This window comes from Mycena indigotica (assembly GCF_014461135.1).
Source record: "Mycena indigotica strain 171206Taipei chromosome Unknown Mind.scaff0002, whole genome shotgun sequence".
NCBI lineage: Eukaryota > Fungi > Basidiomycota > Agaricomycetes > Agaricales > Mycenaceae > Mycena > Mycena indigotica.
In genome coordinates this window covers 495,803-520,906 of record NW_023503001.1, presented here as the reverse complement: position 1 = coordinate 520,906, position 25,104 = coordinate 495,803, and the positions used below count along the sequence as shown (strand labels likewise).

Sequence of the window (25,104 nt, the reverse complement as noted above, 5' to 3'; positions counted from 1 at the left end):
GCCACCAAGGACGGCGCACACACAGGCGCTCGCAGCTCAGGCGCTCGCGGCTCAGCTCGGCCGGCTGAGAGTTTACGGAATTACGCCTACATAGGTGTTGAGGACCAGGGCTATGTCAGAAAAAATAAAATTTGTTGATTCTTGATGGGAACTGATCATTAGCAACATCAATTGTCAAATGTGCCAATCCCGGCCCATGCCCGATGCGGTGCCGCCGTCCCCAACATGATGCCCAATGCCTCCCGCCTCAAATATACAAAAGTTGTAGAATGTTCCATAATGCCTCGCACTGTCTGTAGAATTGCAGTAGCTACATTTGTTGTGATGTTATCAATACTTTTAACTAACTTAACAACTGCTCAGCTGCCCGGCCAACGCAAGGTTGGGGTACTTCACAGCCAGCTGCCACTAGTAGCTAGGGACTTCTTGATACTTTTTATCCAGAAAGTTAGGTACAGGGGTATTGTGCAAGAGTTTTAGATCCAGAAAAACTGGAAATCAGGAAGTTTTAGGTGAGGTGATTGCAAATAGTGGCTGTGCTATTTGCAATCATTTGGTCATGTGATCATCCTAGCAAAACTTTTGCAGTACTGGTGAGCAAGGTAGCCTGTCTATCTATATCTCTATACTATCTCAAATTTGTTAACTAAACTTTGGTATTGCTCCACTTTAGAAAAACCTCTTAAAAGCTACCCTAGGGTGCTGTGAGTAATTCCTCAGGAATCACTCACAGCTGTTTCGAAACTGTTTCGAAACACCCCCCGTTTCGAAACAGTTTCAAAACCGGCCGCTTACCGGGGCCGGAGCACCCGGCGCTCGTGGCCGGCGATGGTTCCAGTCGGTCCGAATCTAGACCAACTGAGCTTGGCGACAGGAACTCCGCAGAAGTCAGCGACGGCTCGGCGACGGCCTCAGTTGGCCGGCGAGGCCATGGCATCCGTTGCCGATAGGGTGGTGCAGGTATCCGGGAAGCCATAGGCCAGTCCCCGGAGTCACGTGTCAGTTTCGAAACCGGGTCGACCCCTGGCCAATTTCAAAACTCACACGTGTTTTGAAACCGGTTTCAAAACCGTTTCGAAACACGTTCAACTCACAGCACCCTAAGCTACCCAGTGAATGTAAGGGCAACCCTGGAGACTCCGACGAAAGCCTAGCAGGGGAGGATCCAAAGCGTGAATAAGACTACAGGAAATACACGGAGGGACCGACCTAGCAGGGGAGGATCCAAAGAGAAGAAACTCTAAGGGTCCGCCTGCTAGGGCGCCAACTATATACTGGTCGTCCGTAACTGCCGACGTAGAGCGCAGAAGGCCTGAGCGGCGTCGCAGGCTCTGTCCCAAGGTGATCGTTGGGAGGGTCTTGACGGATCGGTGATTGTGCGGGCGAAGGAGGCCGTGGACGATGGTCGGGGTGGGTCGGAGCGTCCGAGGGGGCGCCGGTCGGATGCGTTCGGAGGGTCCGAAGGAGGCCGAAGCGGGGGTTCCCCTGACAGTGAAGTTGTGAGCATAGCTGCCTCAGCATTAATGTAAAGGCAAAGGGTATGAAAAAAATCAGCTATGTTAGTGGATGTAAGAGCCACATATTACTCATCACATATGTCAAATACACCAACTCAAGCTTAGGATATTTTTTCAAGTGGATTTAAATTTGTTAACTCATATTAAAACTGTTAACTCAACTAGACTCCCTCTCAGTTATAATGCCTGCTAGAGGTTTAAAAGAATCTATGGAGAAATTGGATAGAAAATCCAGATTGAATTGACATGTGCCATACCTATATAGAATTGAAGTCATATTGATATCTTCCTTGTCACTATGATTTAGTACAAATTTAATGATTCTCTAAACAAAAGTATAAACATAACATCTATATTTCCCTATTTACGGCCACGGTTCAATGCCCAGCAGACTACCATTGACTTTCCATTGATTCCCTGCCTGGCCTAACCCAAGCTGATAAATAGGTGATGACATGCTGGGGCTCAATAACAGTCAGAGTTTTGTGGGGATCAACTGCTACTAGAGTTGCCATAAGCTTGGGAAACTCTTGGAAGGGTGTTTGACTGACATGCTTTCTCACAACAGTGAGAAAAGACAAGAAAATGCCAGAGTCCTTCAAAGGGCTCCAACAGCAACTAGAGCTAACAGCTCAAGAGAAAGAGAAGGAAGAGAATATGATAATCAAAGCTACTCTACTACAAGCCTTTTTATACCAAAAGCATATAGGAGAGAAATGAATACAAGGAACAGGAACAAGGAACAGTCCGGAAAGGCGGGACCGACGGATCAATGCTGACTAAGCAACACTGATGAGTCTCGGAGGCTCGTCATGACTACTATCCAAAGTACGGTGCTGTTTAATAAAGATGAACTTTCGGAGAAACCCATAGAGAGGAATTTCCAGGATTCTTTCAATACAGCCAGTCTTGTATACTTGAGGATCATCTGGAGACCGGAATCGTATAAGACAATTGCTCTTGTGTGAATCAAAGCAGCTATAAGTTTCCACGTTGAAAGGGCATTGGGATGGGGGGGAGGGCTCCAGAAGCTACACACTACTATTGGGTCAAATGTGCATGCTATCCTGTCAATGACTGCACAATTTTCCTCACACCAGCATCCCAGCCTGTAACAGCAAAAGGAACACCTGCACTCCCTCAAACAAATACCAGTGGTCTGCTACCACCTCCCAGATGCCAGCACGCTCACAAATGAGCCCCACAATGCCTTCCCGCTCCCCAGCCTATGCATCATAAACTCCATTGCTCTTGCTTGCAGCTGGGTCCTCATGTGCCCCATCGAGCTTGTGTGTGGGCCAAGTCATGGTCCACGCTGAGGGACTGGACATTGTGGGTTTAGAGAGCTCATTCCTGCACCCTCCCAGGCCGCACTCATCAACGGACGACCAGTTATATAGTTGGTGCCCTAGCAGAGGGACCCTTAGAATTTCTTCTCTTTGGATCCTCCCCTGCTACACCACCATATTCGGCGGATGTCAAGGCCAAATGTCACACAACATCATACCATGATGTCAGACATGAGTCGGCATGATATCAGAACGGAATCCAAATGTTGGATCTGTGTGATGTCGTGCCGACAGCAGATGTTGAGAGGACAGTCGGAAAGGCCGTCAATCAGACTGTCATCAGCTGGCCGCCATTGACATTGCGACCGGTGTCAAGACTGTGATTCGTAGCTGATAGTGCCCATGCAAATTGAATATTTCATTCTGACTTTTCCCTGCTTCTTATAGTTTAAGAGAAATCACTGGTTTTTGCATTATGCAGCACAAACAACAAGTTCCGTGTATTCTACACCTCACTCGATGCCCATCATCTTGCTGCTGGTCCTCCTGCATGCTGTCCTCAACCCCCCGTGTCCAAATCACCACTACCTGACCCACCATCCTCCTTATTGTTGATCTTGCTTTGCTGGTGCTTGGTGTCGTGCAGCACAGTAAGCACGTGGCGTGCGTTGTTTGGCACGGCGGAAGCGGCTTGGGCCTGCGGGGCGGGGTTAGTATCAGTCAGCGCAGGAGAGGGGAAAGACGGACAAGTAACGGCGGAGCTGATAAGGAGTGCGGGACATTGTTGGCGGCATATGGTGGGACAACATTGCGTGAGAAGCTGGTATTGGAGTGGGTCGATAAGAGATGAATAAAATGGACCACGCACATCAGAACAAGAGAGTTGTTCGATCCAGCTGGGCCCGGGCATCACAGGTGCTTCCTGGGAGATACAGTGAGTTTATTACCATCAAGGACACCGAAGAGCACAAACAGGATAAGGCCAGCCTGTTGCGCAAAATGACTACGAGTGGGCAGACCTCACCGAGGCGCTGCTGGAGGTGGTGCCGTTCGACGTCTGGGCCCTGCAGGCACCTATGGGGCTCAACGCACTGCGCATGGGGCTGTTAGAATATAGCGTAACCGGCCACACGCTTCGCGGCACAGAGCTCGCAGACGCGCTGGACTTGGGTGGACCATGGGGGAACGAAGAGAAAAAAATATGATGTGACCGGTGCTGTCACCGCGGAGAAGTTGTCCGTCCGTGATGTTACGGACCTTGCGGAACACTTCTAACTGCTGGTCAGCATGATTGTGTCATACCTCTCGGCTAGACTTAGCAAATTTTCTTCACAGCTTGAAGCTGCCCCTTGGTATGGGGCATGCTGTATGCAGCTTTTCCAGTATTTAATAGTTAAAACTAGAAGTCAGTCTGGTCACTCATGACACAGGGTGAGGCAGTCATCTCCTGGATATTAGAAGAAGACATCAGTATGATATGTCTCTCAACATCGCATGCATGCTGGCATGATATCAATCCAACATTCAGCGGCTGAGAGCTAAATGATCTTAGGCAGACCTCAGGCTGAGACCGGCATTTCTCTCCTGTTGACATCGTGGGGTGACATCGGCTCAGCATACCGATGGGTTGGTGGTGTAGGACTCTTGTTGGAGCCTCCAGGGAGGGGTGCAGTGTTCATTGACTTCTCCTCATTGTAGAGAGTGAAGGCTCATATGCCAGACCCAGGTCCAGTATGCTGACTCATATGGGGGTGTAGAACACAGACTACACACTCTGTTCAACCCAGAGCTCTGCCATCCGTCTATATGAATAGCTTATCTTTTTAGGCATGTTTATCACAGAGAATCAACAAGGGTGCTGGGCCAGATGGGCCAAACATCTCCCCTTGCTCATAGAGTGCCTGTCAGGGGACCCCTTTCGGCTTAGAGATGTGTCCGGTTCCGGTCCCAATTGACGCCGCCCAAGCCTTCTGTGCCTGACAGAAAACATGTCTTAAAAGGGGCAATTTTCGACCAGATCCGGCACCGGAATTCACTAATGGGGAACATCTGATGAATTGCGAAGTTTGTCACACAGGTCACAGCCCTCGGGCCTCAACAAAATGGTTCACATGCAACAGTATAATATTTTTTTCTCTAGAGAAAGATGTATTGAAATGTTCACAATAGCATTTTATTCAGTTCGGTAGTTACGCGTCACACCGGCCTTAAAATGCCGAAATTTTTCCAGCGGTCAGACTCAACAGCCCGGACGCCAAATTCCCTCGGCTGATTTACCATTTTTGGGTGGCGCTGCCCTGCGGGAAATTTTAGTTCGGCACCAAATTAAATAAAATGCTACAGTATTGTTCAGACCTATAATAGCTATTGGTATTTGAGGTGAACACACTGCCAAACAGTATTGGTTTCTAATGTAACACAACAATGCTCAAAATTTAATATCCTAAGATGCAACCTGTAACAAGTTCCTATGTATGAGGATATGGTCCTGGATACCTCTGCGGCATTTAGCCGGAATATGCTAGCCAGTCATGAGATCAGTCTTTAGGTTCAATTCTGGCCTGGGACTCCTGATGGTTCTAGGGGAATTCTGTTCTTCTGGTGCAGATTTTTTCTTGTAGACTAACCATGTGAAGCTAATATGGACTATTATGGAGAGTCAACGAGGGTCTCATACTCCGCCAGTGTGTGAGTTCAAAGGAACTTTGTTGACTTATAGATTGTATGGGACATTAAGAATGCACGTGAGTTTGCGGCCTTCCCAATTGATAGAAATAACCATAAATTTTGAAGGGCACTGCAGACTGGCCAGTTATGGTAATAATCCCATCTATCTTATCAAAATTGCTAGTCAACTAAGGGAATCCCAGTCTTATGTATGGCTCCCAAATGAAATAAAAAGTAACATAAGGGTTATAAACTTTTTTACTTGGCTGATGTGTGAAAGAAGTCATACTTGAGCCAGATTGTTATTGCAGACGCATAATCACTGCTGCTAGTGTCCCTGGAAGTAGGTTAATACTATAGTATTCTATTATTTTATAGTAAGGGCCCTGCAGGGTCCGAGGTACCCAAATAGGGCCCCTAGGGCCGTCACTGGTCCGACTCCTAGGCATTGTGTGATCTGGAAGGGCATGGAGTGAGTTGGTGCACCTCTTCTCCGACCTCTCCTGTGGATCGACTTGTTGCTCCGACTACGCCTGCGGGACTTGAGTGCCTCCTCTGATTATCGTGGGAGCCGTAGTAGTACGATTTTGTTACCTTGACGACCAGGGGTGATCGTGGAAGCGACGCTTCTAGCTATTGTTCACAGCAACACAGCGCCGAATACTACTGCCACCCCAGGCACAAGAAGAAAGAATGCGGGGATTACAACCAATTCCAAGCTCCTCTGGGATACTATACCGCAGCATGGCCATCAAACATCCCCACCATCACCCCCGCACCAACGCCACCTCTTCGCCGTTACTCAACTTCCCCTTCCCATCCTCGGCCCTCCTCTTCCTAACCCGCCGCACAGCCCCGCGCCACCGGCTCCACACGCGGCGCCACCACTCCCTTGCCCGCCCCCTGCCAGTGCGCCTCGTCCGCACGCTGCGCTGGGGCAGAACTCCATCAGCGGGGGTGCCCACCACCGGCGCCGGGCCGGTGTCTTCCCTGGGCGACGACTCGCATGAGTAAACGCTCGCGCTCGCCTCCGTGCCCTCCTTCGCCGCCCCCGGTTCCGCGCCGGCCCGGCCTTCCGAAAGAGGCCGCACATCGCCAGTATCGGTGCTCGCGCCGCGCAGGCTCGGAAGCGGCTGGATGCTCGTGTCGAGCCACGGGAACGATAGGCCGTGAAGCTGCTGATGGCCGTTACCGGTGGGTTGAGTCTCGCGGCGCGTGAGTGAACCGAGCGGGACATCCTCCAACTCGTCTTCCAAACGGGCAGCGCTGTAGTTCTCGTGGTTCGGCGAAGACGCATGGGCAGAACGATGTGTGCCTTGCACAGTTGAAACTCCAATCGCAGCACGCATCGCCTCCGCCCACTCCGCCGATGGCTCGGAATGGAGGCCTGGAACCTTGATTTTCTTGCTCTCAGGAAGCGGCGCAGTCAAATCAGCGCGAGCTTGCGCATAACCCTGCTCAGAATAAGGTTGTGCTCTAGCGCTCGCCGACCTCGCCCGTCCGCCATTCGCAGTGCTATTGATGAAGCCATAGCGCTTTGATCGCGCGGGGGAAAATGTGTGGGCCTTCCCTTTCTTTGTCGTGTTCGTGTCAGCGGGGGATGAGACGTAGTCCGAGTACCCAAGCGGCGATACGGAGCGCTGCGAGCCACCATTCGAATTCGAGGGGGGGAATGTGGAGTCCATCGAGGTCGCGCGAGCTTGAAACAACACCCCCTGCTCATCCACATCACTTTCATCTTGCTCTCCATCCGCCCATTGCGAGCGCCGACTGCGGTCGATCGGGGTTCCCCGTCCAACGTAGCGCGACACGGTCCACGATCCGCCCGGCATGGTTCCAAACCCTTCACCGCCGAAACTGAGCCGCGGCGGGGCTGAGTCGGCCGGGTAGCGCTCAGCAGAGAAGGAGCCCGAGCCGCGCGATGAGGGTGGAATGGAGGGGAGGTATCCGTAGCCCTGTCCGCCTGTCAGCGCCAGAAGCGGACTAGGCGGCGACGGTGGAGGGGAAAGGCACTCGAGGTCGAGTTTGAAGTCGGGGAAGCCCTCTACACTGAAGGCGGAGACGTCAAGGATTGCCTCGTCCCGGTCCTGTTCGGTAGAGAGGTGGGAAAGTGAGGGCAGCTCGCTCGGTATGGGGGAGTCAAGGAAAGAGCGCTTGTCGGTCGGCCTGTAGCGTAGTTAGCGCAACGAAAAAGCTGCAAGGCACGCGAGCGCACATTGGCTAGGGGGTGCGGAAGGTGCTGAGAGAAGTATCGCTGGTAGTCGCAAAGGTGGGGTGCCCTGAAGCAGAAGCGAAGGGGGTGTGAGTAGTGCAAAAGAGAGCAGCGAAACGCTAACTCGCACCCGCGGACTAGACGGTAGGAACCCCTCGCATCCTGCTTCGTGGCTTCGGCGACCCATGCCTCGTGTCGCGCTCCAGCCCCCCGTCTTCGTGCCTGTTCCTCGAACGCCGGTATCTTAAACCTTCACTTCGCTGCTCGTCGTCACGCTCTTGGCTGGCGACTGCTGACGAGCACATTAATGAACCAGCGTGCATTACCAGCTAGCGAGGCGATGCGATGGCGCCTATTAGCCTCGCGGGCTCATCGTGGGGTTTGTGCGTCGCTACACAGGACACGTCATCAGTCGAATCTTCGCAAAACTGGGGGGCAAGCAACAGACGCACCAGGACGAAGAGGCGTGTAAGAGTCTGAGAGGCGTTGGGCGATGGCCCCCGTTCATAGTCCAGCTTGGACTCATGTGCACATGGCTTTGGAGAAGAAAAACCAAGTGGTGAGTCATCTTCCAGCGCGTCACATAAAAATTTGATTTGATCGTGATCCGCGTCGACCGCGCTGATTACGGTAAGATGGAGGGCAACCGAAGGCAACATGGGCTATGGCGGACAGCATAAAACCGTTGGCGAGTTTAGAAACTCTACTTGAAGTTTATCAGAACAAGACTCAGAGAGGGCGACTTAAAAACTTGAAGAACTTGAACCCGGCAGTGTTCAAGTTTGGTTCAAGTTGTTACTTTACTAAGTTTACTTATGGCCCTCTGACAATTGCAACAAGGGCTACACAATACCGTCGTTGTCCGAGTTGCGTGGCTACTCCAGGACAACAAGAACGGGACAGCAAAACACGTCATTTGTGTGGCCACTGTGTGGGCCGATGAGTCAACGACGTCGGCTAGCGCTGTACTGACAGATGAGTCACACCCTCCTTCCTTCCTCACACCACCAGTTGCCAATGCATGTCGAGCTTCCACCCGAACTATGCGAGTCTGTCGTCAATCACATCCCCGCCGACGATATCGCCACCATCCGCAGCTGCTTGCTCGTCTCCCGGGCATACTGCGATGCATCTGAACGGCGCCTATTCGCCCACGTTCGTCTTGGCGAGGCCGCGCGTCCCTACTCTAGGATCGCAGAACTCTTCGCGGCCCGGCCCCACCTGGCCGCATACGTCACCAGCATGCGGCTCGAGCTTCCCGACGACGAGGACCGGTGGCGCGAGGAGAAACCCATCGCTGAGTCGGTTTTTCGGCCGCTGAGGAATATCGCGCAACTGGATATAGACGGCGGGATGCCAGTCCAACCCGAATCCCCGCTTGTCGGCTTGAGAATACGGGCCCTAGGATGGATGCTGGGCGTCCTTGAAGCGCATGGGACTCTGCAGCACATCATGCTCTGGCATGTCTCCCTCACAAAATCACTATTCCATCGCGTCATCTCGGTTGTGCCATCCCTCAACCTTCACGGTGCAGGCCTCATTGATGAACCCGAGTTTGAGATGTTCCCCGGCACGCCTACTCCCGTCCCCCAGAAGTCTATTGAGCATTTGGAGAATGACTCGAGCATAAAGCTGTATGATCTGCTGCTCCGCCCAGAGTACGAGCAATGTGTGGCAGGCCTGCGCAGCTGGACGCATCGCCGTTTCATCGAGCCGGAAGAACTCCGGCCCTGCTTTCTCTCTGCCGCAACGTTGGAATACCTAGAGCTCCGCCTGGCTAGCGGTGCGTGAATATTTGAGTGACATCTCAAGCATTACCCACTGACTTTGCCGTTGCCTTCGCAGATTGGATATGTCACATTGCAATGGTACACGCCCTCCGGCTCCCGTCCAGCATGCCGGCCTTGGTCCAGCTGGTCCTCCGGATCAACCCGTGCACCCCGCCGCCATGCGTCATCGAGCTGCTGTCCAGCAACGGTGCCCCCGCGCTGGCCGTGCTGCTGTTTCGCTTCACCGAGCCGCCCCTGGTCGACCCTGAGGATGCGCGGTACTCGTTTGACCCCGAGACGTTTGCGGCGCTCGACGACGCGGTCGTGGCCCACCCGAGCCTCCGCGCGGTGGAGTGGCGGCTCCTGTTCCGCCGGTGGGACATGAAGCGCGTCCGGCCCGGGCCCCACCTCAGCCCGCCGGTGCAGTTTTTGATCAACGCATTGCATGCTTATCTCCCACAGGCATGTCGGAAGGAGATCGTGCGCCTGAGCGATGACTTTTTGAAGATGTTTGAATAATGTACGATTGACTTACACATGAGGGAAGCGGATTGGAAGGGTAGGTACAGCTATGCGTAGTAGGACTTGGAATTGAATGGAATGTGGTTTTTTGACTACAGGGGAAAGCACACATATCCCAGTTTGCCAGAGATACAGCAACCTGAGCTTGCTCATCTATGATTGCTACCTTTACATACTAGTAATACAGTGGTTTATAGTACTAGATGCATTGGATGAGTATCAAGATGGTGAATAGTAAATACAATAGGCTCCTTCAAGTGCCGGATTTCAGCGGTATGTGCCGTATTTCCTAATTAGGCGTGCAGGCCTAATCTGGTATAGACTCAGAAATATAAACTTGATGATAATGTCCAGGCCACATTTGGTGCCCTCCAAGCTCTCTGTCACTGTTGTAGAGATGGAGGCTCATGAGGAAGATATAAAAACATATATTATAGACCAAATTGACTGCCATCAAATTCTGCAAGATCTTATATCAGATGATTTGAATCTCAAGGAGCAGGTGATTAGTAGAATAATTGGCACCATGCAGATTATATACTTTCAATAATATAGCTAACTAATAATCAGGTTTCTTATGGTACCCCTGCAAATGTAACTCTTGAGTACAGCTATGAGTCGGAATGACAGTAGATGCACTGGAGCAGGCTCTGGACAATTTACCCAAGGACCTCAATATTGGATATAGCAGGACTATAAACCATATTAATCAGCAGCCACTGTCACGGATAAGACCCGGCCCGTCTGCTCCAGTGCTGGTGTCGGGCCATCGCGGGCCCGTAGCACGCAGCACGTGATGACGGGGAACATGTGCCCTAGTAGGAGGAACGCACACGTGGGAAGCACGTGACCGAGAACGACGCGTCGAGCCGTCGCCGAGCCCAACTCGACACAAGGGGACTGGGGAGGAGTGCTAGGAGGTTAGGAGTAGCGCCTGGCCCGCAAGGGACATATGATCGTCCCCTCTGTGGCCAGGAACGGGAGCGAGGAGGAGGAGGAGAGGCCAGGGTGTCCAATCACCCCCTTTGCGGGCCCGCGTATATAAGGCGCGATAGTGTACCCTGTACTCTATCGCTTAGATCGTCTGAAGAACTACCTTACTCCATGCAAGGAGGCGTTATCTACTCATCGGGCCCGACACGACCCGATTCGAACCTTCGACCACCGACAGCGACAAGGGACCGAGTTCACGGGCCCTTACGGTTTCGATCTACCCCGCTCGCCGTCCTTGCGGGCCCGACTATCCATCTGTTCTGTTCCGGGCGCGTGTTCTTAGGAGAGGTCCTTGCACGGCCCGACCTGAAGTCAGAGCTTGCAATGCTTGCCCTGGGATGTGTTTCACATGCCAAATGTCCACTGAAAGCAAGTGAGCTGCAGACAGCCCTGGCTATGACTACAACAACCACCCAGTTGCCTAATGCAAAGAAATCAATGAAAGTAAAATACATTCTAAAAATTTGCTGCGGTCTGATAAGACAGTACAAATCAGGGGTCATTCATCTGGTACACTATACCATGCAGGATGTTCTTGAAAAAATCTGAGATATTGAATTCAAACAAATGCAGGTCAAAATTACACACATGCTCTGCATCCATCTATCATTGGTGCCAGATAAGCAGAATGAGAGGTCTAATTATCCCTTATTTGATTAGTATGGTCAAAATATCTTCTTCCATGCAAAAGGCCCTCCAGAAATAATACTTAGGTCTGTGTTGCTTATGTGTATAGAGCATATAATCTCTCATGACATGTATCAAAATATGTGGATATGGTGGGAATACCCTTGGCAGGGTTGATGGCAGGACTTGCAGTATGCAGACCCTGAGTTGAGAGTGCTTTCAGTTACTTTGTCAGGAGACCTGCTAGAGTTATCAGAGCACATTATAAGTGATGCAAGGGTTAAGAATAAAGGAGTTATTTTTGCTGCCTTATTTGGTCATACCCAGATATTCAAAGCCCATTTCATTGGGAATGAACAGGACATCATAATATATGTTAACACTTACTATAAAACAGTTTTGAATTGTCAAATGGAACAATATCTGGAAGCAACTTCATTCAGAAATATCCATGTATGTTCTTGGGATCCTGGTGACAAGCTTTCTCCTGAAAAGGAAGTAGGAAGGGGGTGTGGGGGGAAGGGGCTTGAGCAACCTTACGTGCACGGTGGCGGTGTGTAACTTGGGAACATGTTGTGGGGGGGGGGGAAGAATGTGTTCAGAGTCTACTGTCATTACAGTAGACAATAAACACTTCAATTGTAAAGGGGTGTCTAAACAATGAACATTTTCCAACTGTAGACTGTTAACATAGCAGTATTAGGGTTCAAGCCAATTGAACCTAGAGATTGCAACTAAGTGAGAACACTCAATTACGCCAGGGGTAGTGATGGCCAGGTCCGGTTCGGGATTTCGGTTTGAACCTGAACCGGACCAGACTGAATGCGCATTCGGCATTCAGGTTCGGCCAAGGCCGTTTCTGAACCGAACCTGGCCCTCGGTTCGGCCATGTTCAGCCGTTTTCGGTCCAAAAATGCCAGTTTGGGGCCGGTTCGAACCGACGTTCGGCATTCACGTTCGGCAAAATCCCGTTTTGAACCGAACCGGCGGTACGGTGTTCGGCCGAAAAGGGCCAAGAACCGGACTGAACCGGACTTGGCCATCACTAGCCAGGGGGGGGGGGTGGAGGCTTTGGAGGTAAAGTCAGATAACAAGTTTGTAGATACAGAATGGGGGTGCTACTGGCTACTTTATATACACATTCAGATGTGGCTGTGCAATCCTGTGTATGTACATGGCACAGATTAGAATGCTTCTTGGGTCTAAAATAGTAAGTAGTGTTTCAGGCTATTATAGCTAAAAGCTGTAGCCTAGTGTCAATCATGTCAAAATTGCAGTGTAGAGGCAGCACAGGGTTTCAACCTAATTTTTCCGTTTGGACTTGTAAGGCAGTGCATAATGAGAGTATGCAAGTCAGGAGAGCTGTGCATGTTTCATATGCCAGGTCATATGTCAGGTTTGGCAGACAGCTGACAGAGTGTCATATTGCTGTATTCCAAGTGTGATGACTAAGCTGTGCAACTAAAATCAGGCACATCTTCATGTCCTTGGTGCATATTCTCAGCTGGTGTGAACTTTCCTTGGAAAGTGAATCTTATGTGTGTTTATGTATTCTTGCCTAACAATTTTCAGGCATGACAGCATGCAGCATGCAGCTGCACTTCACAATCACAAAGATATTGTTAAATTCTTATTACAGAATAATGTAACAGTAAATCAAGAGCTGCTGCATGGAATGGACATAGAGAAGTTGTGCAGCTTCTGATTAGCTCAGGTGCACAGATTGATGTGGTTGCTGGTAGATATAGGACAGCTCTCCATGCTGCTGTACTAAACGGACAAAAGGACACTGTTCACTAATCAAAGCCAGTGCACAGAACAACTTGGCTTCTCTAGAAATAAGACAAGCGGAAGTTGTTCATCTTCCAATCAGCTAAGGTGCACAGATTGATATGGTTGCTGGTAAACCCAGTATGTTACCATAGCATTTCACTACAATTGATTCTCATATCTAATTTAAAGAATTTCTGCCACAGCAACTTCAGAGTGTGTCTGTGGCAATACCTATAGATCAAGGATGATATATTTCAGTTAAAGAGCAGATGGCATTAATAGAGTGGATCTCACGGCTCACCCATCAACTTCTTTCTTCAGTATCAGGCTATCTCTGAGAGCCGGCAAGAAAATACTGGGGACTGGTTTTTGGAACATCGAGATTTCTTGAAATGGAAATCAACACCAGACAATATTGTCTGGTGTACAGGGATACAATGTTAAAAACCATTAAATCTGGCACAGCTCTTCCGACAGCAGAATATATGGCAACTATTCAGCTATCAATCACATCAGGGCACAGATTAGCTTGATTCCCAGGAGACAGGAGACTGTGTTAAGTAGTTAGATGTGTAGGTGAATTACATAATTAATTTGCCATATAAGAATAGATTGAGTATTGTATTGTATTGAGTTGAAGCCTCAAATCTCACGCAAACTTTCAACAGTCCACGCTTCAAAGTACACATAAAAAAACTGCCCTAAGAACTTGGTCAGAACCATCAGGAGTACCAGGCCAGAGTTGAACCTGCAAGATGACCTCATGACTGGCTGGCAGGCATCACTTATCTTAGGGTTAGTGTCAAGCCTGGGCTTGCCTATACAATAATGCTGTGATGGGTCCTTCTACACTATGGTAAATATATTAATCCAGTCGTTCTTAACAGGAAATAATTTGCAATATGATGGTCCCCTGTCACAAGCCGGGTCTCAGACCCGAGCTGTGGGTTCTGCCGGGCTCAGGGCTCAGGCTTGATATTTCTACAGGCCCTGCAGAACCCTGTTCATCGTGAACACCGGGCGGCCTGGCTGCAACTAGTAATCTAATAGAACTCCCGCCTAGCTCAATCGGATAGAGCGTCAGACTCTTATTGGTGTTGTGTATCAAATGGGAATCTGAAGGCTGCGAGTTCGACCCTCGCGGTGGGCTATGATCGTTGTGCACTCGCTTTTTACCGTTTTTCCGCGCAGAGAAACCTCCCCGTCCGTGTCGCCCCACCTCTTGCCGCCGCCCGAGATCTCCGACGCCTTCCAGACCCACGGCCTACATGCGTCGCGGAAGCATCGCGCTGCGCGATCAGTGCATGGCGCGTTGCGGAGATGTTCGCGGCACCGGGACGGGCAGCCGCAGTCGGTGCGCAGTCTATTTTTGCACTATTTTTAGCGCCGCCGCTCCACGAAAGCTGTCATGAAACGCTCCCCGGCCCTCTGCTAGTCGCATATGAACAGGGTGCGGATGGGCGGTGCTATTAGAAGGGTGCTGACGCCTGTTTGCAGCTTTCTCCTTGCCATTCGCCACGCGAGCGAACGACGACACCGAGCGCGATGACGCCGAGCGCGAATATGGGTACACCCAACCTTCGACACTCACGCCCACGACTCGCGCGTGCGCTGCCCCTACTTCTCACAACGCTCTTCGTCGTGTACATCCTTCTGTCTGTTCACGACACTCCCACCCCCCGTCCCACTACACCTCGCGCGCGTCGCAGCCGGCTTCGCGCTCCTGACAGCCCTTGCACTCTTCTGGGGCGTGGTCTGCGCCACCACCGCCCCTCCTTCGAGTGCAATCCCGCCGTCCCGGGCGGCTGCAGCTGTCCGACGCCGAGCGCGGCCCCACCGGTTGCTCCGGGCGCCGACGCCGACGCCTACGCCGATACGGACGCCGGCCCCCACCCGGCCCTCGAACTGGTCGGCTTCCTTGCTCTACTCGCGCTCGCGGCGGGGTACGTCCTCGCCGACCTCTGGACCGCCGGCCTATTCCCGCTCCGGACGGCCGATGCGCTCAAGCCGGCCGCGCTGCACGCGCTTATGTGTACCGCCGAAGCACTTGTGCTGCTCGGCGGCGTCGGTGCGATCGCCGCGTGCCCGTGGTGGACGAGAATATCGACGGACGGAGGAGAAGAGGGGCGGGCGCCTGAGGAGAAGGACCTACAGACTGAGACGACACAAAAGATTCAAGTTGAAGTATAGTGTATATCATAATTATATATCGCTTCAAATTATAGATCTCCATGTTCCAAGTGTGATGTACATAATTCTGTCGTGTGTCCTGTCCGATGAATAATATGTGCCAGTGAATAATACCCTTCTCTGCAGTATCAGGGACAGAATTCAAATATAACCATCAACATAACCATACTATATTTCTCAAGAGTCAATGCCATCTGAGAAATATCTTTACAATAAATACCAGACTAAAAAAACCTGGGAATGGAAAAACCCGAGACCGATGGAGCAACTGATTATCCTGGTTCAGGTGTGAGCTGAACCACAGATTATCGACGGCAGGGACATATTATTGCTAATCTGGTGCAAGGGGGGCCCAACATTCAAATTATGTACATAGGGCCGAATGTTTTTTTTTCTGGGCCTTCAGACCCCCCTCCCCCCCCCTCCTGCCTTATATAGTAATGATCTCCCACGAAAACGTGACTGATGCGATCAAAATCGCATCAAAATGATCGATAGAGGTCTTGAAAATGGAAAATGTGATTAAATTAAATTGTAACTAGGCTATTATAATGTTCCTATGCCTTTAAATGAACTTTCATATAAAGTTGTATTGCTTCTTGCATCATGATGATATGTTGATGCTATCAAAGACTGTGACAAGTTTAGTCACTTCACCAAAAAAACTGGGTTTCACTGCATTCAAAGGTATAAAATGGCATTTAACATGGAAGATCTACATATGAAAGGCCTTCTAAGGCCTCCTAAGTACCTCTTGAAGCATCCCTACACCAAACACAAAAGTTTTTTTTCTAGGCTCTGGACCCCCCCTGCCCCATAGCCGTGATAGGCATCTTGCGCCCCCCTTGATCTGGTGCCTGGGCCAATGCCCTAGATGTCCAGAGACATGGAGCAGAGATGTCCTTAATGTTGGATGGGAACAAGTAGAAGATGTTAACAGCACACAGTATGGAAATCCATGTCCACATCACTTAGTATACTGTCCTATTTCCTGAATTTCAGCAAGATTACATATTTTTTATGATAAAATCAAAACTTACCCAACAGTCACTACACAACTACCAGTGTCTAATACTCCAGAGGTGTGACTGATTCAAGACCCTCTGCTAGTAAATAAAGTGAGACGATTTTGGACTTGGAGAGTATATCAGTGTATGATCTACAGAAGTGAATAAATGTGAACTAAATTTGGACTTGGAACACCTGTTGCTCCCACTGAAGTTGATAATCATAAATAATTTGTACACTGTGATACTAGTATGTGACATTTATTTGTGTTTTACTCTCTATGATATGCCATACATATTGGTGATCAACAGCAGAATCATGAGAAAATATCATACATTATCACAAGAACAAAGTTGTGCACGCAGGCAACATGCTGCATGCCAGGGTTGAACACAACATGCAGGGGGTACATATTGATCGTTCTTGCTAGTATGGAGGGCGTGGGCAGGGGTTTGGTTGAGCCAGGTCTTGCTGGAATGAGATGAGTGGGAGCTTTGGCCTGCTAATGTTGGTAATGGGTAATATATAGTGTAGCTCGATGGAGAAACGACATATGAAGGAGGACTATGTCCAGCACAGCTTGTTGGCTAGTCCAAAGTGGCCCTGGGATGCACCTGTGCCTGGGTACAACATAGGTGGTGTGCATATATGATTTCAATCTACTAGCTACTCATAACCCATCTGGGTTGTTAGTTAGTTGTATAGAAGATTTTTAGGGGTGAGGAGGTGGGGATGGAGCCAGGATGGTGGACCACTGGCGCTTCCTGACTGCAGCGTGTCATTTGTCTCCACATGCTGGCCATTTATAGTGGTATCATGGACGTGCAATTATTACACTTACTGCCAAACTGAACTGCTTGCAGGTTCGGGCCCTATTGTGGACAGACATTGGTGCTTTGTGCTCTTGAGTGCTCAATATGCCTTATGTGGAGCGTGGCGTGGGTGTGTCACAGAGGTGTCTGAGCCTCTTGCCTAGCTCAAGCGGATTGAGTGTCATACTCTTCTGATCTTGGAATATGTTGCAGGCTAGGAATCAGGCTGTGAGTTCGACCCTCATGGTCGGCTCTTGGCGTGTGGTTTTAGACTCCTCTTTTGCTTCCGCGCAGTCACACCATGTGTCCCAACACTGAGTAACTCGGCACGCCGCGTTCACTCGGCCTGGCCCCGGGACCCTGGTCGCCCCACAGTAGCCGCATCCCACGCCTTCTGGACGCGACCTGTGGCGCCTAATGATCAGCCGCGCATCCTCCCGGATCCGGATATCATGGGAGCGTGGGTAGACATGTGCTGATGTCGCGTTGCGCGGATGTGCCCCGCGCAGGAGTCTATTTTTGTGCTACTTATAGGTGTGGCAAGCAGCAGGGATGCGGTCCGCCCACCCAACGCTGTTGACGGTAATTAAGCGTGCGCTGCTCTTAGTGAGCACTGAGCCATCTATGTTGAAATCCATTTGAGCACCGGCTGACTCGGAGGGGTCGGAGATCTACATGATTGGTTTTCGAGTATAGCATATGTACAGTAAGTACCTATCTGCGCGTTGATGTATTAATGCCTGGGTGCCAGGGGCATGTCCTAAATGGACATCGGAGCACTGACTAGTGATCCATGACTTCATGCCAGAAAGCCCTGCTACAGTGGGAGAGCAATTGCTTAGTGGTGGTGGCTAGAATGCTTAATCGATTATATTTGTAGTTCATTGAAAAGAGAAATACATCTATTCAGAACACTATATATGAATATACCATTTTTTCATCAGTCACGCCTGCGCAGCTGACCAAATGTTCAGTTTGTCAGGGGTGTCACGCGCAATTAGGGTCAGACCCCCCTGACAAACTGATTAAAATAATACAGCATGTCCTCACATGACTGTACTGTAGCATTTTATTCAATTCGGCGCCCGAAATCGGTGTGACATCGGTGCCGAAATGAAATTTTCGGCCTCCGGCAGCTCCAAGTGTGACCGCCGAAAATTTTGGGCAGATTTCGGCGCGGCCCGCAGGGCCGCGCCAGCCAAAAATGGTACATCAGCCGAGGGAATTCAGCGTTTAGGCTGTCGAGTGTGACCGCCGAAAAAATTTCGGCATTTTATGGCCGGTGTGACGCGTGACCGCCGAATTGAATAAAATGCTACAGTATTCAACTAGCACTAGGGCTCACTAGTAGAGTATGCTGGCACTACAGCTATTTGCAACTGTCGAGGGTTCACTTGGAACGGCAGGTATATAGGCATATCACCCAAGTTTTCTCTGCATCAGTTGATCCTCTTCACATCCTGGGGGAAAAAAAGCAAACTTTTAAACCCAACCATCAAATCCAGGCCCAGCCTTAAGCTGAACTGTGGACTATAAAACGGAGGCAGATGGTGGTTCAACCTGCATCTGACAAGGTATATTAATGATACTGCTCCTCTAGTGGATTCAAAGGAGGTTGGAATTATTACAATAGGTACTACTCATTATCTAATATCTATTGGGTATTAGGACCACATATAACAAATCATTTGAGATACTTAAGAAATGGCAATAATCATATGATCACTATAAAATATTGTACATATCAGCAATCTATTTTGTTATACAACAGAATACCAATTTTGAATGGACCAGTTCTTTACAGAACACACAGGGATTAAGAATTTTTGTGCAAGTTTAAAGAAATTTAGAAGGTCTAAGTGGATAAGAGTACAATATCGGAGTACACAGTAGGCCAGGCAAATGGCTGGGCAAACTACAAGGAAAATATGTATCAAACATTTGAAGGTTTTGAACACCAAAACACTTGGTGGGCAATGTGTATCCAAGCATCGGGCAAGAATCATATTAGACAGGATTGAAATAAGGTCCCTGCGCATCATTAAGTCCCAGCCCCTATTGATCTTATATATATATTTGGTCTGTTTACCCACATTTGAGTAGCCCTTGTAACGACCTTTTCTTCTTGGAATATATCCCCTTGGGCATTGTCTCCTCCCTCCACCCAGTTTCTACAGACACCTATAGTAACAATCATGATATGAACCCAGGGTTCTGGGCACAAGTGTAATAGATTTCATTTATCATTGCCCTGCCCTACTATGAACACCCCAAGCAAGATGTTGGGCAAGCAATAGAATATTCACTTGCTTGGAGTCTTGCCCAACCAGTTGCCCAGTGCACCTATTATGAACTCCCCTAATGGTATTATCTATAGATTGAGCAACATATACCATCTTGGATAGAAAATTAATTCATACACCAGCAAAGTTGGTTGCTGCTTGCCCAGAGACAAATTGGGTTCTATTGCTCAGCTATCATTAAGAGAATTCTATGTAACACAGACAAAGTGTGTACTGATTGCTGAGGTACTGTTCTCATCTCCCTAGTTGTTGTTATACGACACTATAGGACACTTTTGCTTTCATGTATATGATTCTACTTTCGAAATAGTATAAAGGTACTAACCCATTTCATTCACTTAGACCAGTCATGGTCACATCAGATTTTTTGGTCAAAATATTTTGGTGGGTCACAGGTCACAGGTCACAGCTAAATTTTTTTGGTCCCAAAGTGTCCCAATCAGGAATATTTTCAAATTTTCTGCACCGAATGTCCTAATTGGGTAATAGGTCACGCGAAATTCAGCCTGCAGTCGAATTGAACATTTCGGCCAAACAGTTACAGGCCCACTAGATTGATTGGAATGGGTCAGTACTCAGAAGAAGACGACTTGCCAGAAACTTTATACTAATCTCATACTCTCTTACTGAAACACTGTTAGTTCTCACCACAGGCTATCTCTTTGCCAACCTCTGCACTGCCGGGCGTCCTCTTGCTTCCCCCAACCAACGTGGTGCCGGGACTGCAGTTGCAGCCAGCTGTGGTGCATGTGGTCCTGTGTGCCGCCGAGGCGCTTGTACTGCCTGGTAGCATTGGTGTGATTGCTGGGTTCTCATAGCGGACATTGTGGGTGGGCAACAGGGAGCAGGGAGATGAGGAGTCGGAGTCGGAGAAGCTTTGGATTGTGATAGTCATTCATTATTTTTGCTTCTACACACGGTCCCAGACCGTTTTGCCCATGGTGCCTGTCTTGCTGTCAACAGCAGCCCTCACCTTCAACAACTTCACCTTCACTGTAAGGGGATCATGTGATGTGACAGCTGCGACTGATCATGTGACTGATTACGTGCGCCGATAGCCCTGTACCTAAGCAGTTGGCGCTGGGGCTGTTCCCCTGGCTGTGATATCAACTTGGCACTTGGACCCTCTTCACATTTGCCCTCGATAACCGTGTTCTTGCCCTTGACGCTACATGTAGGTGGGTCCCGACTGTATTGGCTATGCATATGTGTTGTGGGAGATGGGGTGGGGCCCCTGCTGGGTGAGAGGCTGCTTGAATGTGACATCTTTCAAAATTTTGGGTAACTTAGATCAGCAGAAGGTTATTTTCAGAAATTTTGACAAATGTCATAACTATTTGGGCAGCAGCAAGGAGGGGATGGACATCTGTGTGCGAGGCAAGGAGACACTCCTGCAACGAAACCTGCACACAGAACGACAGTCAACGAACAGCCCATCAAGCAATTCAAAATAAAAATAAAGTAAAAAATAATGAAATGACTCTGAATGAGGGCCCAGCGCGGGACCAAACCGCACACCGGCGCGGGCCAGCAGGCCAGCACCTAGCACTCTAGCTAACTTGTCTCCTCAAATTGTATATCTGGTGTACTGTTTCAAATAGCCTGTAGGCAAATCTTGGGAACTGTGGCAGTCAAGGGGCCCGCAGATCAGCAAGCCGAGACATTGGGTCATGCTTGTGACATAGGGTAGGGGGGGGTCCCCAGACAAAAATTTCACTTTTTAGACTATGTCTGGGGAAGGTCCGGAGATGTCCAGAAGCACCATCTTTTGGTCCATAAATGCACTGTTATCTGTCTGCAGCAAACATGGCATGTTCTGAAGCAGACATGGTGGGACCTGGTGGAGGATAATGAGCTTGAGTGCTCCAATGCAGCTTGCCAGAGGACTAGCACACTTGTAGTGATTCAGTGTCTTAGTTTAGCATCTGGTGCATAGGTACTGATTTTGATTTTCTGGCTCATTGTGACTGAATCTGTGATTTGTGATAACAAATAATTTCCTTTTTGGGAAGTCATGTGGCTTAGTCATGCTTAGTCAATAGGGTAGGGAGGGTCTGCTGGTGCTTATTGCACTTTTTCGACCCGATGTCTAGGATTTTTTTTGGACTGGCCCCTTGGTGGCAGTATGGAAATACTGACCTATTTCATTCAATTAGGCGGGTCACGGTCACATCGGATTTTTTGGCCGCAATATTTCGGCGGGTCACGGGTCACAGCCAAATCTTTTGGTCCCAAACTGTCCCAATCGGGAAGATCTTCAAATTTTCGGCGCCAAACTTCCTAATCGGGTAATAGGTCACGCGAAATTCGGCCTGCGGCCGAATTGGACATTTCGGCCAAACGGTCACGGGTCACAGGCCCGCTGAATTGATCGAAATGGGTCAGTAAGGTGTGCTGTGTTTGTTACAAGTGTTGGGATTCTGACCTACATGTATTTGTGCTCATGAATGTTAATTGACTAGAGGAGGTCTACTTTGAGGCACAGCAGCAGTCGTGTTGTTCTCCATTTGAGAGTCACAAGGTTCGCGCACTGTTGACAACATTGAGACAATGTTTATTGAGAGTGACCTCGAGGGTTTACAACAAGCTGAACTTATCAAATAGAAATAGGCTGGTGTCTGGGGTTCAAAATGTAAAAGGTCAAACTGCAGCCATCAATCATCTCTCATCATGATCATGCCGCGCGCGGGAACGAACCGCACGCACGCCCGAGTTGCGCTTGTCCGGACTCCGGACGAGCGACATGGCGCACCCACGCACGCGGGCCCCGACGAATCCGCCGCAGATGTTGCTTTGTATTACATCAGCAAGATGTCCCAGTCGAGCGGCAGAGAACACCGCGCAAGAAAAGATCGCCCATCGAAGGCGCGCCGCGCAACCTGCATCGGATGCCAACAATGGAAAAAAATGCGCGCCGTACAATGTCAAATTTACGGGCCGATCGAGCGAAGCGACGGCACTCTATCCGTCGGCACACCCATGCCGCGCGCGGGGACAAACCGCGTGCACGCCCAAGTTTCGCCAGTCCGGACGCCGGACGCCGGACGCCGGACGCCGGACGCCGGACGCCGGACGCGCGACCACGCTGGTTCCGCGCCAGATATCGCTTCATACGACCCCCAGCGTCCGCGTCGAACGGCAGACAACACCCCGCACAAAGACACGCTACCATTCACAGAAACAGCGCGGGCGGGGCCGAACCGCACACACACCAAGTCTCCTCACCACGCCGCGTCACGCGTCTCCTCAACTCGCTTCATTTCACGCACTATCTACCAGCTACACGATGGCCACGGCGTCCGCGACCGCCTCGGGGTCGAGCACCGCGCCGTCCACGATCACCTCGCCCTCCGCGCCAGCCTCGCCTTCAACTACTTCACCTTCAACAGCGGCACCTTCGCCCTCAACACCAGCCTCGCCCTCGACGACCGCGCCCTCGCCCTCGCCTTCCACAGCGGGCTCGACGCTGCCCTCCGGCTCGACCGCGGCCGCGACGTCGCCCTCGACGGGCGCAGCGGCGGCGTTGTTGATGGCGTTGGGGTCCTCGATCGCCGGGGCCCCAGCGGCGGGGTCGACGGGCAACCCAGTAGCAGGGTCAACTGGGAGGCCGGTCGCAGGGTCCACCGGGAGGCCGGTAGTGGGGTCGATCGGGAGGCCAGTGGCAGGGTCGACGGGCAGGCCGGTCGCAGGGTCGATCGGGAGGCCCGTCACGGGGTCCACCGCCGCACCCCCGACGCCAAGTCCGGCCCCGATGGGCGTATTCCCGATGATGGGCGTGCCGGGGAGCGCGCCCACGCCGGGGATGCCGCCCGTGATCGCGCCGATGCCGTTCGCGATGCCCGCGGCGGCGCCGCCCGCGATGCCGTCCGCGATGCCCTGCCCGATGGTGCCGATGACGCCCGTGCCCGCGCCGACGCCTGCGCCGAGGCCGGTGTCGACGGGTGGTGGCGGGGGGGCGGCGACGGGGGGTGGTGGGGGAGCAGCGGCGCCGTTGTCGACGGGTGGGTTGTTAGCGGGTGGGGGCGGGGGTGCGTTGTTGTTGTTGTTGTTCGCGTTGGTGTTGTTGTCAGCCGGTGGCGGGGTGTTGGCCGGTGGTGGTGGCGGGGGCGCGGCGCCGTTGTCCGCAGGCGGGGCCGGTGGTGCAGTCGGGGCGGGGGCGCCGGGGGCGGTGGTTTTGGCACCCTTCGCGGCCTTGCTCGCTTTCGCGGCCTTGCCCTTCGCGTCCTTGCCCTTCTTCGCGGCCTTGCCCTTGGCGGCCTTGCTCGCCTTCGCGCCCTTCGCGGCCTTGGACGCGGTCGCCTTGCCCTTGGCTGGGGCCGTTAGCACCGTGCGGTAGAGGGGGGATGAGCAGGGGACGCACCGGCCTTGCTCGCCTTGGCGCCCTTCGCGGCCTTGGTGGCGGTCGCCTTGCCCTTCGCGGCCTGCGCCAATCTTCGTCAGCGACACGGAAAGACAAGAAGACATCGGGGACACGCACCTTCTTGGCGGCGGGCGCTTTGGCGGCCTTCTTCGCGTCCTTGGCAGCGGCCTTCTTCGCGGGGGCCTTCGCGTCGCCCTTCTTCGCCGGGGCCTTGGCGGCGGCCTTCTTCGCTGGGGCCTTCGCGTCCTTCTTAGCATCGCCCTTCTTCGCGGCGGCCTTCTTGGCCGGGGCCTTGGCGTCCTTCTTCGCAGCAGGCGCCTTCGCGTCCTTAGCAGCCGCTTTCTTGGCGGGCGCCTTCGCGTCCTTCTTCGCGGCGGGCGCTTTGGCGGCCTTCTTGGCGGGTGCGGCGGCCTTCTTGGCGGGGGCCTTGGCGGCGGCCTTCTTTGCAGGTGCAGCGGCCTTCTTTGCAGGTGCAGCGGCCTTCTTGGCAGGCGCCTTCGCCGCGGCCTTCTTCGCAGCGGGCTTCGGCGCCGCCTTCTTCGCGGCCGGCTTCGGCTTCGGGGCGGCCTTCTTCGGCGCAGCCTTCGGGGCGGCCTTCTTCGGCGCGGCCTTCTTCGCGGCGCGCACCACGAGGTCCTGCCAAGCATCACATCAGCACCGGCAAAAAAGGGGGAGAAGGGAGGAGCGCACCGCGTCGCCCGCGGCCGCGTCGCGCATGTACATGATCGGCGCCGCGATGGTCTGCACCGCGAAGAGCGCGGCGACGATGCCGGCGATGGGGAGGCGCATCGTTCAAGTCGTTTTCGTGGGTGGGGAGAAAGAAAGGGTGCGGCCGCGCGCAGACGAAAAACGGAACGAAAAACGGAACGAAAAAAGCGGGAGGGGAGAATAAAAAGGGGAAGGGGAAGCCCGCCGGGGGAAAAAAGGGAAGGGGAAGGAAGGAAGAATCGGGCAGGCGAAGGGTGGGGGTTAAGTACCCGCGCTGTCGCTCCCGAGGGGCGTGTGAGCGTGACACGATCGCGAAACGCACCCCCGGGCAGGGCTGTGCGCTATTTCCGGCCA

General features: G+C 51.7%; 3 protein-coding genes across 3 annotated transcripts; 1 reads left to right on the top strand and 2 right to left on the bottom strand.

The window, feature by feature from the left end:
- Positions 1 to 6,240: 6,240 nt before the first annotated feature.
- MIND_00183000 (uncharacterized protein) lies at positions 6,241 to 7,872 on the bottom strand (the record flags this gene model as incomplete). Its single annotated transcript, XM_037358743.1, has 2 exons — positions 6,241 to 7,639; positions 7,679 to 7,872. The coding sequence occupies 2 exons, from the start codon at positions 7,870 to 7,872 to the stop codon at positions 6,241 to 6,243; spliced, it is 1,593 nt and encodes a 530-aa protein (XP_037223838.1).
- An 821-nt stretch (positions 7,873 to 8,693) lies between these two features.
- Positions 8,694 to 9,973, top strand: MIND_00182900 (uncharacterized protein; the record flags this gene model as incomplete). The annotated part of the gene is made up of 2 exons (XM_037358742.1): positions 8,694 to 9,468; positions 9,531 to 9,973. Exons 1-2 carry the CDS (start codon positions 8,703 to 8,705, stop codon positions 9,971 to 9,973), a joined length of 1,209 nt encoding a protein of 402 aa, XP_037223837.1. The 5' UTR covers positions 8,694 to 8,702.
- Positions 9,974 to 22,961: 12,988 nt separating this feature from the next.
- Positions 22,962 to 24,831, bottom strand: MIND_00182800 (uncharacterized protein; the record flags this gene model as incomplete). Its single annotated transcript, XM_037358741.1, has 4 exons — positions 22,962 to 23,992; positions 24,043 to 24,103; positions 24,160 to 24,678; positions 24,733 to 24,831. 4 exons carry the CDS (start codon positions 24,829 to 24,831, stop codon positions 22,962 to 22,964), a joined length of 1,710 nt encoding a protein of 569 aa, XP_037223836.1.
- Positions 24,832 to 25,104: the final 273 nt, after the last annotated feature.